The following is a 19,619-nucleotide window of genomic DNA, read 5'->3' on the forward strand; positions in this document are numbered from 1 at the left end:
CTGTGTGAGCTGCTGAAAGTCTGCAGCTGATGGTGTATGGAGGAAGAAGGATTTAAGCTTTGTTCTGGCTGCTCCATTCCTTTTTATTGAGCCTTTAACTCTGCTTCAGGGGATGTGAAAATTGAGAAGCGCATGTTCTTCCTGGAGAACAAGAGACGGCACTGGAGGTCCTATGACAAGCTCTCCCTTCTCCCACCGGTGCTACTGGAGCAGGAATTCTATGAGCAGAAAGTGAAAGAGATGGCAGAGGTGAGTGATAGGAGCTGCTTTGATCATGTGCAAGTCTTTAACAACTGTCAGAGTTTTGTGCCTAAACATGAAAAGTCTGTCTCTTAAAGTAATTCAAACAGTAAACCAAATATTGAATAACTGTTTTCCCCTTCCCTACCTGTTAACACATATGTCTCTTTCTAAGTAACTCAATTTTAAAAGAAATAAGTCAAGCACAGAATTTCATATTTACTTAAATATGCAGCTGTTGCTTGTGCAAACACCATTCTGGAGGTTTTTGGTTTTTTTTCTCTGAAGTGGTGAAAACTCTACTAATTAACTCTTTAAGTGTTAGCAGGCTTCTCTGCTGCTTTAGGGCTTGTAATTGCAGCTTAGTGATGGTGGTGAGTAATGGCCAGGCCCAAGGCAGTGTCCACTCACTCTTTTCTCCCCAGGCTGGCAGTCCTGTGGCTCCAGAATGGTTTGTCCTGTGCTGAGAACTGGGTGTTTTGAAGCACAACCTGCAGCACCTACTGCTGTGTTATCTTCCTCTCCTAGGCTGAGGAAAGACTGAACTCACAGCTCTGCACCCACAGTCTTTTTTAAAGTAGCTCCTTAAAGATCCTTGTCTCTTAGGCAGATGGATAAGGTCTCCTTTGAAATAAAAAACTCATGTTCTCTGGAGGGGCCCATTGGGTGAGATGATCTCTTCCCATGGAAACCTGAACCAGCAGCCCTCCACAATACAGAATTTGGTTCTTTGTTCTTGCTGCTTTTGCTTCTCCCATCTGTTTTAGCTGAATCATAAATAGCTTAATGGATTGGAGGGATGGGCTGAGTGATGTTACGAGCAGACAGCAAGCCTTTTATGGTGGTTTGTGAGTCCTGAGATAATGTAAATGAGTGGAGAGTTTGGAAAATTGCTTTATCTATTCTGTAAATACAGATGCACATGTCTCTTGCAGCATGCAGACTTCCTCCTGGCTCTGCAGATGAATGAGGAGCAGTATCAGAAGGTCAGTATCTATAATGTTATAAGTTGAGTTCAGCTTATGCACAGACACTGTTTTGCACTTCCTGCCTCACAGATTCTTTTAGCTCTGGAATGGAGCTTTTCTGAAGCTGCATTTCACTGTGCTGCTTTTGCTGAGCTGACAAAACCTCTGCAATGGCTGTTGGCTGGCTTTTAGGAAAGGTAGACAGGAGCTGAGGCCAGCAAGACAGTATTGATGCATCTAATGATCTGTAGTAATTCACCTTGTATCTTCGCTGCTCAGAATAAACATTGCAATAGAATAGCATCAGGTTTGTTCTTGTTCTTGCCCTTATGGCTGTCTAAAACAGATCCACTGTTGTTGGAGCTTGGCCAGTGGGAAGGCCTTCCTTGTTTGAAGAAAGAATTCTTTAAGAACCTGAAAATCAGCTCTTCCGCTTCAGAGAAAATGCAGAGAACAGTTCAGCAGCTGTGCATTACGTTTTGGTTTCAATGCTCATTTCCTTTCAAACTTTGGAAAAGTGGGCTATACTTACTTTTTAGCAGTGACAAACTTCTCCAACCCTACAGTTAAGAGGCCAAGACAGGGTCTGCTCAGGCAGATGGTAAATGTTCCTTTAGAGGGTAGCAGATCTGAATCTTGATTTTTTCCCCATGAGAGTGGTGTGTACACTCAAGCTGCTTCCCTGTGACTGCAGCTTCCAAAATCCAAGATGCTGCTCTGCTTGTGAGCTAAGAATTATTAATCACTGTATGTTCTGTGGCTTTTTGGAACCTGTCAAGCAGAACATGTAGATACAAAGTGACTTAAAACCAAGTTTCTGGTTGCACTTAGGGATACCTAATGGAATGGTGTATATCTGAAGCTGGTTTTTAGGATTAATGCTGGCAGTTTTTTCTGGCTTGCAGTTGTGTGTGTGTGTGTGTGTTGCTATAGCTGTTGATGTTTTGATGCTGATTGCTCTGGTGGCTGCAGGACGGGCAGATGATCGAGTGCCGCTGCTGCTACGGGGAGTTTGCCTTCGAAGAGTTGACTCAGTGTGCAGATGGTCACTTGTTCTGCAAGGAGTGCCTAATTAAATATGCTCAGGAGGCAGTTTTTGGCTCTGGGAAGGTAAGGATTTCACAACTGGAGAAGGGGAAATGGGTAATTGCTGTTGGGAGGTGACATTGCTGTTTGTGTAGTGTCATTGCTTAAAACAGGTGTAACTGCACTTCCCAGGAAGTGTTTGAATGGAATGGTGTCCTGAAATCCAAGCCAGTCTTTCCATCAAGTGAAGCCAACAACTTCACAATGTGATCTTTGCACAGGACTTCAGGGTTACTAACCTCCCTATTTTTGTGTTTTGCTCTGTGCTTAGCAATATGATTATTAGGAAAACTTTCTACAGCATTCATAGTAAAACAATAACTTGTTTGGCTTTTATTTTCTACCAAAGAAACCATTGGTATCTGCACAGAAAGCATTTATCTCTGACTTGGCCTTTCTCCTTCTACCAAAGTGTTTGTCCTTCATGATATCACTATGATCCCAACTTAATTGGAGGATTGGTTCCTCTATGGTACTACTAACCTCCTTAGTCTCTGATTTAGCTAGCAATTATCCTGGTACTTAGCTGAGCTATAAACAAGTCATTAACCTGCTCTTTTGCCTCAGGATATGGTGCTCAAACTGTGAGATGCTGTTGTACTCTGGGATCCATTTCATGTAAATGTATAAACTGGCAGCTGTATTTTATATGACTTTATTGAAAAGAATGTGGTGTGTGAGTGCTGGCTCTCAGCAGAGACTGAACAGCAATAACGGGCTGATTTGTGGTCATAGTGGACTTGAAGTGAATTGTGATCCTAGCTGGCAGCAGCATCTTCCTGCCCAGTGTTTGAGGCTTGATTTGTTTAATTAGGCTTGTTCTTTCCGTAGCAGACCTATTCTCTGCCAGTCATCTTAGGTAGAATTAGATGAGATATTGGGGAAAAAAATATATATATAGGGTGCTGGCACAGGTTACCCAGAGAAGTTGTGGATGCCCCATCCCAGGAAGTGTTTAAGGCCAAGATGGACAAGGCTTGGAGCAAGCTGGGATGGTGGAAGCTGTCCCTGCCCATGGCAGAGGTTTACAACTGGATGATTTTTAAAGTCCCCAAACCCAAGTCATTCTGAGATCTGCTGACTTTAGCTCTTACTCTGTCTGAGCAAGGCTCTGCACTGATTTGCTTGTAAATCTTTTGGATCCTGAGTTGCTTTTTGCTAATGTCACACTGAACCTGAGCTCTCTTTCCAACCCCAGTCAGAGCTCAGCTGCATGGAAGGCAGTTGCACGTGTTCCTTCCCCACCAGTGAGCTGGAGAAAGTGCTCCCAGAGAACATCCTCTGTAAATACTATGAGCGGAAGGCCGAGGAGGAGGTGGCTGCTGCCTGTGCAGATGAGCTCGTCAGGTGGGTGTCCCACAGAGAATGCTGCACTTACTGCTGAGGAAAATTGTTCCCTAAAACCCTACGTTTGTGCTGACTCTGAGATAGGTAGCTTTTAAAGAGCTGGATTATAAATTCAGACTTCTGCCTTCCCAGGTCTGTTTTTATTCTGCCTTTGACTAGGAGCAGATTAAAATTCAATAGACTTGTCTCCCCCAAGACTTGCTTGCCAGCTCTGTGCTGATCCACTAAATTACATGGTCAAAAGCAGTGCTGAGCATATAATATTTTGATTGCAAACGGGGAAGTGATTGAAGAAATACGAGCAAAAAGGCAATAGTCAGCACATCCTGGCAACAGGCATTGGGTTGGCAGCCTTAGCAACTTCCGTGCAGCTATTTGACTAAATCAGCTTTCAGCAAAGCTATGTTTGGCACTCTGCATTAATGGCATCTTGTTTTGGGCTACAGGTGTCCCTTCTGTAACTTCCCAGCTCTCCTGGACAGCGATGTGAAGCGGTTCAGCTGCCCCAATCCCCGCTGCAGAAAGGTAACTGGGGGTTACTTCACACTTTGTCTCTTCTGGAGTGTTGGGCAGGAGAGCTGTGAGGACTTCAGTTGGGAGTGACAAAAAAACTTGTTGAAAGAGCTGGCTGAAATGTCAGCCATTCAAGGCAGGTCTTTGTTCTCTCCCCAGTTGCTAGTGGCCATAACAGGAGAATCATCAGGCAGTTGGGGGATGGAGTAGGGAAAACTTGCTGCTTCTGCACCATCAGTTGTGGGGAGAAACAGAAGCACAGAAATGTTTCCCAGTCTCGTGAACAGATGCAGGACCCTGCTTACATCTGGTGCCAGCAAGGCAGGGCAGGATCAGTGCTTGGCACAAAGCTGCAAGGCCTCTTACATCACTGTAGCCACAACAGTGAATTGTCATGAGATCTGAGATTCCTGCTAATCACTGAAATTTCTCCTGAGGGCATTAACCTTACACTTGTAGCTACCTGAGCTTTGGGTTCTCTCACTGATATGGTATCACCTTTTACCTGTATTGAGAAGTTCATAGAAAGTTAAATTCTGTTGTCTGGACAAGTTGAAGTTGCCAGCACTGAATCCTGCAGTCTGGTGTGAAAATTGAACTTATTTTTGGAGAGAAAGCTGTTTATGAAATACGCACAATTTCATTTTAGATCCCGATCTCCCGGTAGGTTTTGTTAAACCCTTCACAATAGGAAAGGGAATGTAGTGCTGATGGATTGTCCCAGTGTTGGAGCAAGGAGGTTTGCTAGGCACTAGGTGGCAATGTTGGTTCATGTTTAAACCTCAGTTTTTTCTAACTGTTTTCGCAAAAGCCGAGTTGTTTTCAAAATGTACATGTGTCAGCAGTACAGAACAAATTTTGGGCTTGAAAAACATGAACCCTTCAATAGGCAAAATGAATTGAAGTCGCTTTTTCCCTGGAATGTGGAATGCAGCAGAATAACCGTGGTAAGAGGGATCAGTACTGAAATAAATGTTCCTTTCCTACTGTTTCATTTCCTTCCTAGTGTACTGCCTGTTCCCCCTCCTCCCTGGGGTTACAGCATTCCAGTGGGCTGGATTTCTGGTTTCCTGGACAGCTTGTGTTGATTCATTAGCTGAAAATCTGCTGAGTAGCTTTGTGCTCTTCTTAGAAGTCTTTAACGACTTTAGGATTTGAAGTTGAGGGTGAGGAATTTGGATAGCAGGATGTGGTGTCTTGCAGCATCAGCTGCAGTGGTTCTTCGTATTCCTGCTATCTTCTCTCTCTCCAGAATGAGGAATTTCAGTTAATGCTCTTGCTTGCAGGAAATGGTTGCCCTAAGGGAGGAAAGGGCTAATCTAGGGAACTCCACAGAGGTTGGAGAGGATGCATTGGCTTTGCTAGCAGTGCCTCTGGCAGACTTGGTGGTGGTGATGACTGATCCTGGAAGGAGTCCCTCTCTGGTTGGAAGCACTGCGCTCACACAGCTGAACCTAAAGCAAGGGGAACTGTGGAAAGGGGAAGGTCAAAATGTGTCTCTCCCAAAATCTCACAACTCTTTGGGGGTGGGGAGAGGAGAACCAGATGGTGGACCTGTGGTATCACTGTGCTCCATCACTGGATCCTTTGTCTGGCTTTGGGAGTTTGTGTTGATACCCTCAGGGTCTCTATTAAATCTTGCAGGGAGGTTCATTCATATTTGGGCCAGCTATGGATACGTTGTAAAGCAAGTGATGTGAACCAGCTGGAAGCCTTCACTTTGGCTGTGTGTCTGTATGCTGGGCTCAGCAATAAGAGCTCTACACATACCCAGGTCACTGCTTGGGCATCTCACCTGTTGTTCCAGTCATTTGCCCCTTGCAGGACCAAAATGTGGCTGACTGTAACCTGAGCAACGGGCAGAGCTGCCCTGCCTCCTGTGAATGCCTGGCTGCATGGGGAGCATGCAGATGAGCTGGCACCATCTGCCAGGGCCACCGTGGCTCCAGCTGTGTGACATCAAGTTTGGCTCCTGGTTAGGTGGCCAGGGCTTGAATCTTAATATGGCAAAGAGCAGGGTAGAGGAAAGGCTTAGTTAGCCAAGGAAAAATGTTGTTCAAGCCACCCTACAGATGCATTCTGTGTGTGTGCAGTCTGAGCTGGTGCTGGTGCAGAGGCAGCTTTCACTCAGATTTGGCTGAGTATTAAGGTTTTGCTCTGTAATAAGCTGCTGACTGCACATGAAGCCAGGCTTCCTGGTGACAGGAGGGTTTTCCAGCCTGCTTGTTCTGCCTCCATCTTGGAGGGATCCCTGCATGGAAGCGGTGCTCAAATTTCTCATCTCTAAGATGCACATTTCTCCTCCCAGCACTACAGAGCAACCCAAAACTGGCAGCTGTGGTAAAACAAGGAAAGGCACATGTTGCTGGTTGAGTTGTGCAGCATTGGGAGGTGAGTGTGAACTTCTGCATGGTGGGGGAAGTGCTGTTTTCCACCAGAAAAGGAAGTCCATCCTCTCTGCTCAGCCTCCCTCCTCCCAAGACCCCACAATGTTGAAGACAAGGCTTTTGTTCCCAGCTGCTGCTGCTGTCCCTGGCACTGTGCTGTGGGAGAGGGAGATGGCTTCCCTTCTTTGCAGTCTCAGCACAAAGCACTGCAGGGCTTTCAGCCAGCAAGAGATGGGGAGCTGAAAGCTGCTGTTGCCATGGAAATAATGCATGCACAGAGCAGTGGAGAGCTTGAAACCCCCAGCACTCATTTCATAGCCAGGCCACATTGCAGGGACTTGCGTTTCCAAGACTTTTCCTTAAAACTCCTTTTCAGAGCATAGAATTTTTATTGCTTTATGGTACCCAGTCATCTGGGTCAGTGCTGACTGGGTGTAAGAGGTGATGGCAGGTAGCTGCATGGTGTGGGCTGGCATTACCCTTGGCCTGGGCAGCTGCCATTCCTGTGCATTCACAGTGGGTTTGGGGACTGCCTTGAGCATTGATGTGCTTATCTCAGATGGATAAAATCTCTGCTCTTTTGCCTTTCATCTTCAGCTTAGGCTCTCTGGCCACCAGCAATCCTCACATGTTTTAATTAGCAGCACTGAGACTTGGTGTTTTAGGGCACACCTTCTTAAGCTGCTCTGTGTCTCGGGATTGATTTGGAAGTGCTGGCTAGGAACAGATGCAGCCAGCTGCTTTTAGCCCTCATTTTCTGCTGGAAGTGAGACAGGTTTAAACTTGCACCGAGCTGTGCCTGAACACAGCTGCTCTTAGCAGGGCACCACCACCACTGGTAACAGGCGCAAGTCACGCCGTGCAGTTTGCATGGCTCTGAGAGGAGTGGTCTTGCTGAAATAAATTATTGCTTGATCAACAAGACCTGAAGTTGCAGAAGGAGGTGAGGGGGATACTGTGACACCCGTGATCTCTGTACCTGGTGCAGCAAGGCACATGCAGCTGCTTGTGGTTCAGAGGTGGGTAACAAGGCGATGATCCGGTTAGGAGTGTTTTATGGAGTGCAGGGGGAAGTGTTTGTGTAATCCAGCACCCAGCACCAGGGGATGTGTTCAGAATGACACAGCTGTCCAAGGATGTTATCCAACACATACCACAGGGCCCATTACTTCTGTGCTAAAGGCTAGGCTATGATGTCCAGAGCTGCCCTGCCCAACTCCAGATGTGCTGTGAGTTTAGGCTTAAACTGGATCAGGATTTGTAGCTGGCAGGGTCCGTGTGCACCATGGAAAAAAAGATTGTCCTGGTTGGAGAAATTGAACTTGTCCAGAATGCCTCAGAGTAGGATATACATATGGAGAATTACTTAATTCTCCTTGTTTTGCAACATGTTTTCCCAGCTGTTGAAGTCTGCTGTCTCATTCAGCTTCCTGACAGCAGCGCAAACATTTTGAAAGTCCCGTGGCCCCATCTCATTCTCTGTTCAGACATTCTTATTGCTATTATCCGTATGTTTTTCCTTGAGCTTGTTTATTTGGATTTGATTGTTACTTGGAGCTTAACCCCAGAGCTTTAGTACAGAGCAGAGCTGAAGGTGGCATTTGTTGTGGCAGACCCCTCGCTAATTTCTTCTTGGTGGCAATGACCTTGAGTCCCAACTCCTGTTTAAATTCCCATCCTCATAGGTCTCTCAAGAAAATTCCTGAAGAGAAGGAAATGTGGTGCGGACAACCTTGTTACATGTCTTCATAGAACTGCAAAATAGTTTGGATTGAAAGAACCATTAAAGACCATTTGTTTTCACCCCCCACCATGGGCAGGGACACCTTCCACTAGACCGGATTGCTTAGGGCTCTATCCAGCCTGGCCTTGAACACTTCCAGGGATAGGGCTTGGGGATAGAGCACTTGTGCCTGAGTCCACTTGGACCTGGAGACCTGTCTCCCGTGTGTCCATGTCAGCAGAATTCTCTAAGCCATCTTTTCATGGCTCTACCACCTTCCTCCAGAGCTCTGCATCCCTGACACCTCCTGCTCCGGAGCTCTCGGCTGCACCCTTTTTAAACTTTCTACGCGCATGGGAACTCGCCTGGCCCTCCGAGTGCCAAAACCACAACAAATGGCGAGTTTCCGTCTGTCAGCTCGGCTCAGCCCGGCTCAGGCTCTCCACGGCTGGGCAGGCGATTTTCATTTTTCTTCCATAAAAGGACATTGAAGCTCGGCTGCAGCAGCGGTGCTGGTGCCGAGCCGCAGGCAGGGCGAGCATGATGCTATCGGAGCGCAGCTCATTCCCTATTGCCGCAAAGGGATGGGCTGGAGGGAGGGACCAAGGTCGAAGGTGGGGTTGAGGTGATTGTAGGCAGCAGATAACACCCCAGCAGGTTTTATTGCCAGGTTCTAAAGGGAGGTAGATAACAAGACAGAGCTCGTGGTAGAACAAACCTTAAAAGTACAGTCCCGTGGAGGACAGGCACGTGCACTGAACCATGTGGGCCATCCCATCGAGGCGGGGAGGGTCAAGAGTTGTTTGGGGACTGCTGAGAGTCAGGAGATCTTCTCATCCTCAGATTTATGCTGGGAGATGACCTTCTTATCCTGGGAAAAAACTGCAAGGGGAACAAGGGAAAGCCATGTGCTAGGGGTGCTGTCTTACACCTTAATTTTTGCTGTGTGCTTGGACTGGGCAGGAACAGTTGCAAGAATTGAGTGGTGCCAACATTAAATTGGTCCTAAATGCCCCTTTCCAGAAAAGGAGGCACAATAACCAGCCCCAAATCACTGCTTGCCAACTTGTCACCCTTTGAGACACATAGGAATGGGCTGTAGAAGCTCTGAGAATACCTCACCTGGAAAGAGGGTAGGAGTGGGCTGGGTTAATTGCTGTGGTGGGGTGGAGAGACTCCATCAGTGGAAGCTCAGGTGCTGCTGCTGCTTTAACAAGGTCAAGTCTATTTATGCAGTGGTATGTGGAAATGCTTCACTTGATAAATGAGTCTGACAGAGCAGGAGAGGGTGAGGCCCAGCCTGGAAATGGACCTGAGGAAAGAGGTTAGATTAAATGGGATATCTGTCTCTTGCAACAGGGGGGGGAAAGAAAGCTGCTGAAAGCAGGAACCCACACTAGTCCCTTTAAAAATGGACTGTGTAAGTCAGTGCAATTTTGAGCAACAAAGCTTACTCGTGTGCTTGCTTTCTGCCTTGTACAGCAATATCCAGTCAGTGAAAAGTCAATTGAAAAGGCTATTTCACTGACCAGTGAGTGCCTCTGTGTCAGGTCCAAATGAGGTAGCAGTGCTACCTTCCATTCATAGCTTTGTCCTATGCTGGGGAAGGGTTCAGAAGTAATAAACCGAGTGCAACTTCATGTGGAGATGAAAATTTAAGCTTCAGGATCTTAATTAGCCTTTTGTCCCTGGGCACAGGGAGCCTACAACTGTTTAGGCAAAGGGAACACTGAGAGAAGCAGCGCACCTGTGGTGGTCAGTTCTGATTTATGATGACCCTTTGGAGATAAGTGATGGGTTCCATGAGGAATTGGATAAGAGCACCCTGAGTGGGTTGTGAAGGACCATTGACTGCCTTGAACGCGGAGAATTGGTAGAGTGGCCTCGTAGCCAAACTCCTGGGGCTGGAAGGACCCTGAAAGCTCTAGTTGTGCTGTGACTGAGACCTGCTGCAGGCTGAGATGAGCTGGCAGCTTTCCCTTTTCCTCCTCAATCCCTTTGAAAACGAAGGAGACGAGAGGGTTTTTTTCCATCTCATGCAGGCAAGAGTGGGAGTAATGTAGCATGGGTCACCCTAACATCAGGGAGAAACCCTACATCTCTGTGTGGACCAGAATGCTCAGATTCCTTAATTTGTTTGATTTTGAAGCAACTTTGTTCAGCCACTTGTCTGTCCCCACAACAGGGCAGAAGTGCCACTGAGTGTTCTGGGACTGCTGTGAGCTCGATACAGGTCCTTTCCACAGCAGTTTAAGGTTAAAACCCTGCCTAGTGTATTTGCAGAGTGTTGGAGCAGGGTTATCATTTTGCTGCTGCAGTGGGAATGGACACTGGAAGGGATGGAAAAAGGCTGTTCCCAAGGCAAATTAAAAACATTGTTCTGACCTTACTCAAGAAGCTGTATCTTCCTTCTCTTTCCTCCCCCTCACATTCCTGTTGTTATAATCACTGATCTCTAACCTCAGTTTCATCTGCCACAGCTAACCACTTAAAAAATGCACTTTAAAAACCCCATACACCTCATTTTGCTGTACCTTAGTGCTTCCAGGGCAGAGTTATCTTTGGAGGGGCGTGAGTCAGCAGCAGAGGTTTGGAATAGCATCGAGTCAGGCCAGAGCCTGAGATGGCCTAACCTTGTACAGGGAGTGTGGGGAGGTGTTTTGCTTCTCCTTTCTGTTTGCACATAAACAGATTTCAGCAGATGACACAGTCATCAGGCTTCCTGAGCTAACACAAGGCTGCTGCAGACCATGGCCATTCTGGAGGCTGTCAGTGGAGTTTGTTTCCTAATTTGGTCACAGTGTGTTCAGGCCTGGTCTGCTTTCCTTTTTTCTTTTTTCTTCTTGTTTTGTTTTTTGTTTTTTTTTTCTTTTTAAAAACACCCATCATTTTCTCTCATTGTCGTTGAGGGGAAGCTGTTTGTATCTGAGAACCTCCAGCTCCTCTCACTTCCTCTCCACAGAGGAAGTGATACTTGAAAGGCCCAAAGCACCATGCAGTTCTGAAGCTGATCCTTCCTTTTTTTTTTTTTTTTTTTTTTTTTTTTACTTTTCTTCCTTTGCCATTCTTCCATGAGTTGATCTCAGTGAGCCTGATGAGTTTTTCTGCTTTCTGGGTAGTCATCCAAGCACTTTGTGCTAGAGGACTTTGGAGTAGTTCTCTTAAGCGTCAGAATGAGCTGTGCTGCAGTTAAATTATAGCATTGATAAGCTTGATTTATTGAAATATATATTTCAAGAGGGAGTGACATGTGTGATTTCAGGTAATGGAAAGAGCAGGTGTGTTGCTTTGTACATCATTACTCACAAGAGGCCTGGTACCATGTAGGAAGCCATAAATGCCAAACAGGAGAGAAGACCTTTCAGAGTTCAGTTGTCTTACAAATCTTCCTGTAGAAGATCCCTGCTTTTCAGTGCTGGACCAGAGTCAGCCCCAAACCAGCCACCTTCATGGCATGCAGAGGCACTTCAGCCCTTCCACTCTTGATGTGAGTTTTCATTCAGCAGTAGGAACAGCCAAGGAATTATCACCAAACATATCAGCTCCTTTATTGGTTTCAGTTCTATGCTGGGCTTAGCAGGAAAAGGAGAAAATAAAAGGAAAAAGCCAAGTTCCCAGGTGATGCAGTTAAAGATGCAGTTCCAGCAGCTTTATTCAGTGTCATGGGGAGGATTGTGTGCCTTAGGTGGGGATGAAGCTGTTGCTCTCAAGGGAGCTGCTGTCAGTTGGAGAAGATTCCCAAGCCTTGGAAGCCTGGGGAAATGCTGGGTTACCTGTTCAAACCCAGCTCTATTTTAGGTTCATAGTACATGTCATAAACAGCTTCAGCAGAGCCTGGGGTTAAGGTGTGCCCAGGGCAGATGGATTAGTGGCATTAAAGGTTTGGCTGTAGATGGGCAGGTACAGGCTGGTCTCAGCAGAAATTCTCTGCAGAGAGGAAACTTCAGTGTGTGTCATGTGTGGGATCCCAGGTTACCACTGAGCTCAAAACATGAGTAACGGAGAAATGGGAACACCAAGTGGTGAGGCAGCAGGTTTAGAGGGCAAAGGGAGGGTGAAACACAAGTTTACTTCTGATTTAGTAAAAATCACCTCTGTGTGTCATTCCTATTTGCATATCATCCTCTAATTAGCCATGACTGAATCACCCACCACTTCCACCTGAAAGGAATTATATGTTTTGAAGTGTATGGTTTATAATCTCAGGAGGCCAACAATTCTCCTCCTCTTCTCCTTTTCCCTTCCAGTGTCCCCCAAAATGCATTCTCTTATTGCTTTTAACCTTCAAGCCTCTTTTCTTCTGCTCTCTCTGTCTGTTACTACTCTTGCATTATTAATGGACTGTAACAATTCAGCCAGAACACTGACATTACTAATTACTACTTGTAGCAGAGAAATGGGGAGCAAGATAGAAACTGTGTCAGGAAATGTTGTCATCATAAAATGATAGCATCAGAATTGGAGAGCAGAACTGTTTGTATGGGCAGTTTTGCATTGGAAATGCCTCCTTCATCCTGGAGCATACCTGTGCACACTTACCATGCATATCCTCTTTGCTTATTTGCTGCATGCAGATGGGAAAAGTGTCTCATGCACAGAGAAGGGTTAATGGACCTGTAATTTCCAGCAGCAGAGAAATGGAGTGATGGATTGTGTTCTGCCTGGCAGCACTTCAAGCATCACAAAATTCACGTGCTCCTTGTTGCTGTAGCAGGAAGCCCCTTCCCCTGTTGGTGTCAAAGGCTGAGGAAGCAAAGTGGCTGCATTTATTTTTGCATTCAGCGAGAGTCTGTCATGCTCAGTGTGTTCAGATTGTCCTTGGTAGCACCAAGGGCATCCTACAGCAGCAAACAGCTCACTCTGCTCCATGTGAGAGAATACGCCTGCTATTAAACCAGAACATTATTTTGGGGATGCAGCAATTAACCTGTGAATATTGGGCATGAAGAATTGCCTGCTTCTGGTTAATGGAGCTGTGCCTCTTCACTCAATTGGGCAAAGCATCCGCTTGGGAATGTGGCATCCCTTGGAGGCCTTGTGTGAACAGTTGTCTGTTGTGTTAGTTTTCCCTTTTAGAGAGGGGGGCATGTGTGAAGATGGGAGTGTCATTGGCTGTAAAATGTATTGACTCTTATGGTAAGTGACAGTCAGGGAAGGTCATCTCTAAACACACGCTGTCGTCTTTGAATAGTCAAAGCAGCTAAAATGCATAGGTCAGCAGTAAACTACAAACCTAGAACTGATCAGTGTGTGCTGGCAAAAGACAAGTCCCTCTCCCAAAAACATGCTTATAAAGAAAATAGACAGACTGAAGGCCGATCCCCCCCAGAGGCATGACTTTGGTTGCTAGTGATGAGAGCAGATCTCTGGGTGAAATGTCTGGCTCGAGGTGGCAGATTCCTGAGAAGTCTCTTGGAGACACCAAAGGGACCATGTGTGTCTTTCCTCTCTGTGCTGCTGGTCCCAGAATGTGTGACTGCCTGCCCATGCATCAGCTGGGAGCCCCTGTTCTGGATGGAAGTGGGGAAGCATCAAAGCAGTCGGAGCTCAGTCCCTGCCAGGCGGTCGCACATCCCGTGAGCTCAAATCTGCTTCATTGACATTCCCAGGAAGGCGGGAGGCCAGCGCAGGAGCAGCGTGACTCCCTCACAAGTCAGATGGTAACTCACACAAAGCCAGCTCGATATTTAGGCTGGGCAGACTTGACAATATCCCCTTTCAAAGATTATCCGTTAAACTGTCCTAGTCACACACCGCCTTTGGCGCCCGCCTGAGCCTTTTGTAAGGATGAGCAGTATTTAAAAGAGAGACTGCCTGCTCTAATCTCTGCTCCGTGGGCTGTAAAACCTATCCTGCTGTAGCTCGCCAACTTTATTTCTCTTACTGATGGTAATAAGTGTAGGGCTCTTAAATCCTGGCTCATGTTTTATCCGTGGTGTTGGTGGGGCTGTCTGTTATCTCGAAGCAAGCCCAAAGCAAAGCTTTGCTGGTGCATTTGAGGGAGAGCAGACGTTCCCATGAAGTGGGAGCTGGTGATAGGCAGTAATTTCTACTGTATTTAATAAAGCTGTTGTGAAGCTGGAGAGGTCTAGAGTTTACAATCCCAGTGTACTTTTTTTTTTTTTAAAAAAGGCAAGTACTGATTTACCACTAAAATTGAGCATTGTCAGAGAGGCAAGTATTCCATCCAAAATTTCATGTGCACATATTTAATTAAAAGGCAAGAGGGTTAATGAAGCTTTGAGTGCATAAGGCCTCATTCCCTGAATTTAATTTTCTTTAATTGCTCCAGAGATTGAAATTCCCAGCTGTGGTTGTCCCCTAACATGTGAATTAAGGAACCGGAAAGGGACAATTTGATTTGTCTCATTCAGTGCCAGCTTCTTCCCCTCTGATGGAATTTTCATCTTTTTGCTTGAAAGGGGAGACTAGATAAAAATCCTTGAGTCAGTGTTTCAGCTTTGTGATAGAATTGTCAAAGCTGTGATCTGCTGATACTTTGGATGCTGGGAATGAAAAATGAGGGGTGTTTGTGCAGATTGTGTTGCTCTTCCCTAATATATTGCAGAAGATCACAAGCAAAACAGTTTTTATTCTTTTCCCTCCCCAATACTTGTCATTGCATTCAGGATTAGTGGGGTTAAGTCAACAGAATTGCATGGCACAGCCCCAGTCAAACCAGGCTTCATTAGTGTGCAGTTTCAAAATTAAAAAATTTTAAACAGTGGTTTGGGAGTTTGTTGCTTGTTTATAGGGGTGTTAGAATAGTGGTCTTAAACCCTCTGTGAGTGTCAGGGTCTTTTTGTGTGAGTTCACAAGCTCTGTCAAAGGGCAAGGCAAAAATCTAAAATGCAGCAAATTCATGGACTGTTGAGAGGATCAGTGATGGGAAAAACCTGTTCCTGAATTCATTGTAACAAAAGCTGTTGTCCCTTGCTGAATGCCCTGTATGTGGTGTGCTAGGCCTCTATTGTGGCCGTTGCTGTTGGATATTCCAAGGCTGCTGTACATTTTTTTTGTGTCCTAATGGGCTTGTTAGCAGCTATAGCCTTGACTGGGTGGTTAATAGTAAAGGAAGCTTCCAGCAGCAACAGAAGACATCAGGGGTTAATTTGATGCACACCTAACACTGGAACAGCAGCAGCAACAAGTGTTTAGGGTTTGCCTTTTGGAGGTCTTAGCTGTCAGAAATCTTTGGGGAAATATGTAGTAGCATTCCCCCTTGATCTGATAGAGACTTGCCCTAAGCCTTCAGCACATAGTACTGATAGATAAACATCCCCTGCCTTGAACAGGTGTTTTGGAGCTGTAGGGCTCTCCCAGGTGGCTGCAGCTAAGCTGTGGTGTGGTTCCTGCAGTGCTTTTGGGGGGATTGTACTTTGCTTTCAGGAAGATACCCTGTCCCTCCCTGTTGGTGTGGGACAAACCACTCTGCAGGGACCCCTGTCCTGGTCATGGAGCTGCAGGGATGTGAGGATGGCTTTGGCACCCAGCAGCACCCTGGAGGTGCACATTTGATTAAGATGGACCATTAACCATCCATATCCATTGAATCTCTGCCTCAGTCTGTAAAACCATTTGAATTTAAAAAAATTTAATCATTTTCTGACATTCTTTCACCCATCCTTATTTCCAGTCAGCCTGCTCATCTTCAGCTAGGGTCAGCACGAATTCCCCTCTCAAACTTGCACTTCTGGCCTGGAGGAATCCACCTTCTTTGCTACTTCCCAACATCTCTCCTATGCCTTGATGGTGTGAGTGACCTCTGCCCTGCTAAAGAACTGATGGCCAGGTTGGAGTGCCGGGGTCAGGAGGTCCAGGGCCTGCCCCGTGCATGGCTGCTCCTCCTGCTGTGGGCTGGGGGAGCAAAGGTGATGCTTTAAGTGTTCTCTGTGCTGCTACCAGTGTAAACAGAGCAGATGTTTCCCTGAGCCAGGGGAGCATTAATGGAATGTGTCGGCCCCGGCTGATGTAAAACATGGCAGCGAGTTTTGGGGATGAGGTCAGCGGGACTGAAAGCCGATGGGAGTTTAATGTCGAGGCGACCTCTCCGAGCCCCGGGGTTAACTGAGAGAGCTGTGCCTAATGGAAAGGCAACTGCACTTGTCATAAATCAGTGCCAAAATGCTGAACAGGCATCACTGCCACTGGATGCCACAGTCAAGGATGGCTCTGTAACTACCCATGAGCTCTTGTTCCTCACTGGGTGTCCTTAGTGTCTGTGTTTGATTTTAGAAGGGACAAAGAAGCTAAAAATGGAAGGTTTGGGGAAAGTTTTATCTCCATGTACTGTGAGAGCCCTGCCTGCCTCACCATCTTCACTCCCTTGTTCGTGGAACCCAGTGGTTGCTGCATCCCATCCATGTGGGGAATGCCAGGAGAGAAGCCAGGATATTGTTGGGATACCATTTTAAACAAGTTGTCCTCCTGGTCAGAGGAGATGGATCGTGTTTCTGCTATGAGGTTGCTAGGAAGTCCTGTGGCATCCAGGAAAGCTTCGAGAGGCAGGAGGCAAAGCAGGCTTGGCACTGCTTAGAGATCATGTGGCTTTTTTAAAAACAAACAAGTCTTGTAAAAAGTAAAGAGCAGCATTTTCTGAGACAATGAGAAATCAGTTTGCTCTCTGACCAAGCAGCACGTTTCCCGTGAAGCTGGATACTGTAATGTGCCATTTGCCAACGAGATAAGATGGCTGTATTTGTTCAGTGATTTATCCCCTGTGAAGCCAATCTGAAAGAATGCTTTATTGCTCTATTTATTTTTTCAAAAGAAGCTTCTTTGACCTCTTTTTTTTTTTGTGTAGGGAGAATGCATGCCTTTAAGCTAAATCTCAAAGCCTGGTCAAAATTGGGGTCTGTCTTCAGGGTTACAGCTTGAAACGCAACATCCGTGATGCCATTCAGAAGCCGAGAGGTGAGCAGCTCTCCCTGAGGCTTTTTGTGATTGAAAACCACATACACACCAACAAAGCCAGTCTGCAGCTTAAAGGGTTTGGATTTTTTTTCCTTTCTAGGTCCTCCTTTAAGGGCAGAGGTTAAAACAAAGCAGATGCTCTTGGATGGTGTCTCTGCTCTTAGAGGCAGTTGTTGTACGAGGACTTGGCTCCTGACACATGAGGGGAGGATGCTCCTTCTCTTTGCGAGCGGATGTCAGGCTTAATAAAAATCCCCAATCTGAAAGAGCCAGATGATCCCCCTGAGTGAGAAGTATCAGTGCTGTTACTGCATTGCCTCCATCCCTTAGTTTGTTTGTGCAATTATCCATGTAAGTAAAACCTGAAAGTTCCTCCTTCCAGCACATTCTCCCCAAAGAAGGGAAAGGATTGCAGCTATTGGAGTGGCCTGTGGAGAGAGGGATGGATTTTTCAGGTAGCTGGAAGCCGTGCCAGGTTGGGTGTTTGCTGGTAGCCTGCTTCTATATTTAGTTTTTCTTGGCCTCCCAGAATGAGTGCATAGAACCTTTCTAGATATGGAGATAGGCACAGCACCAGCCAGCCCTGAACATGGCTTGCCGGCTTCTGAGCTTTGTTGTTTAGAGCCTTGGTCTTCACTGTTCTGTGTCTGGGGTAGAGGATAACGAGATGAGGTTATGTGAACAAGACTTGGTTTTGTAGCTGTTCTGTCTGCAGGTAACAACTGGGGTGTTTTTTAAGAAAAGCTTCTCTTTTAGAGGGTTTTGTTGTCCTGTAGCTTTAACCCTTTGTGGTGTTTCAGGTATGCAGAATGAAGAACAGGTGCTTTGCAGGAGTTATTAGTTGCCTTTTCCGGTTTTGTACCACAAACTAGCATGCAGATACTTTCAGACACAAATTTCTTATACTCTGAGATCCTCTGAATAATTTTGACTTACCTACCCTAGTTAAATGAAACATTTTTTTTCTTCCTGGAACTTTATTCTGGTTGCAGCTGTTGTACAAGCTATGGATTTCTGTATTTGTCAGAAAACCATGACTTCAGACCACTGGGATTTCGGTGTTTGGGTGAAAGTGCTAACAGATTAATGAGTCTCACTTAGCATCTCCATCTGCCAGACTAAACCGTGTTCTGCACAGGAGACTTAACACAGCTGGTTTGAGCTGGTCTCTGAAAGCAAAGCACCCTTTACCTAGTCCAGGCTGATCTCTGATATAAAAAAACCCAAGCACTGCAGTGTCCTGGGTATAGTTATATTTGCCCAGAGAACTTGTGGATTCCCCAACCCTGGAAGTGTCCAAGGCCAGGTTGGACAGGGCTTGGAGCAACCTGGGATAGTGGAAGGTGTCCCTGCCCATGGCAGGGGGTGGAAAGAGGTGAGCTTTAAGGTCCTTTCCAACCCAAAACCATTCTGTGATATATTTCCTTTCATTTTCCTGATCTAAGCACTATGGTGAACTCAAGGTGTGCAAATGAGTAAAAACAACGGGAAAATGTAGGAAATCCCCTGAGAACCAGGTAGAAGCCCTGGGTCCTCACCAAACACATGGATTAAGTCCCTTGTCTGATATTTGAACTCACATATTGTTGTGACACTTTCAATTACTTTCCCTGTGCCTTATCTCCTAAGGAGATAAATTAAAATGCGTGGTATAAATTAGAGATCTCGATGCCAACAAGGGTGGCTCATACCAGGGGAAATGCTTGGGAACAGCCGTGTGTGTAGCAGTGCTCTCACACTGCAGTTGGCTCCAATCTCTGTCACTGTGAGGGGCAGCCTCAAGGTCCAGCTGCGAGCAGGAATGAGATGGCCTGATGAGGCGAGAGCTGCTGTGCATTAGCTGTAGCTGTTGGTTTTTCTGTTCCCTCCTGCGAGCTCTGAAAGTTAAATGGGAATGAAGTAGCTGCTGAATAAGAGACATGTTATCCCTTGCCTGCATCCATTTATAGGTGGCAGGTTGCCATGGCTAAGACACTGATCAATTGTTACTCTGGAATCAGGGGTTATTCTTCAGCTTTTTTTTCTAGAGAAGTGGGATATCTGCCATCTCCAGTGCCCAGGAAGTATCTGCAAAAGTGAGTGTTGGTATTAGTGTGGGTGCTGTGTGTGCCTGCACATACACACTCTCCTGCTGTTCCTGGACACCCATTCTCTAATTTTTCCCTTGCCTGTGAGACTGGATAAACAGCCCAGAGGCACTGGGGAGCTCCAGGGTGTGGGGGAAAGGCTGGCCGCCTGGCTGATTTGGTTATGTAGAACTAAGACATTTACTCAGTGCATCGGGTGGACTGTTCTTGTGTGTAATGAATTGTGCAACTGTACAGCCATAGCAAAGCAGACTGAGATACTCTGACAGTCCTCTGACTTGTCTCCCACATGGAATCATTACAGCTGCTTGTCAGGAATATGCAAAATTCCCGTGATCTGCTTGCATGTGTTACT

The 19,619-nt window shown here is 46.2% G+C and overlaps 1 protein-coding gene across 4 annotated transcripts in view; it reads left to right on the forward strand.

Moving 5' to 3' along the window:
- The window catches only part of RNF216 (ring finger protein 216), a 77,472-nt gene that overhangs the window by 25,982 nt on the left and 31,871 nt on the right, over nt 1-19,619 (forward strand). For all 4 annotated transcript variants that reach the window (XM_083872473.1, XM_083872471.1, XM_083872470.1 and 1 more), the window contains 5 exons: nt 110-249; nt 1,176-1,226; nt 2,181-2,318; nt 3,493-3,641; nt 4,088-4,166. In XM_083872473.1, coding sequence (XP_083728599.1) covers nt 110-249; nt 1,176-1,226; nt 2,181-2,318; nt 3,493-3,641; nt 4,088-4,166 — 557 coding nt within the window. The remainder of the gene's footprint in view (nt 1-109; nt 250-1,175; nt 1,227-2,180; nt 2,319-3,492; nt 3,642-4,087; nt 4,167-19,619) is intronic.

Source organism: Zosterops lateralis (assembly GCF_965231275.1).
Source record: "Zosterops lateralis genome assembly, chromosome: 15".
NCBI lineage: Eukaryota > Metazoa > Chordata > Aves > Passeriformes > Zosteropidae > Zosterops > Zosterops lateralis.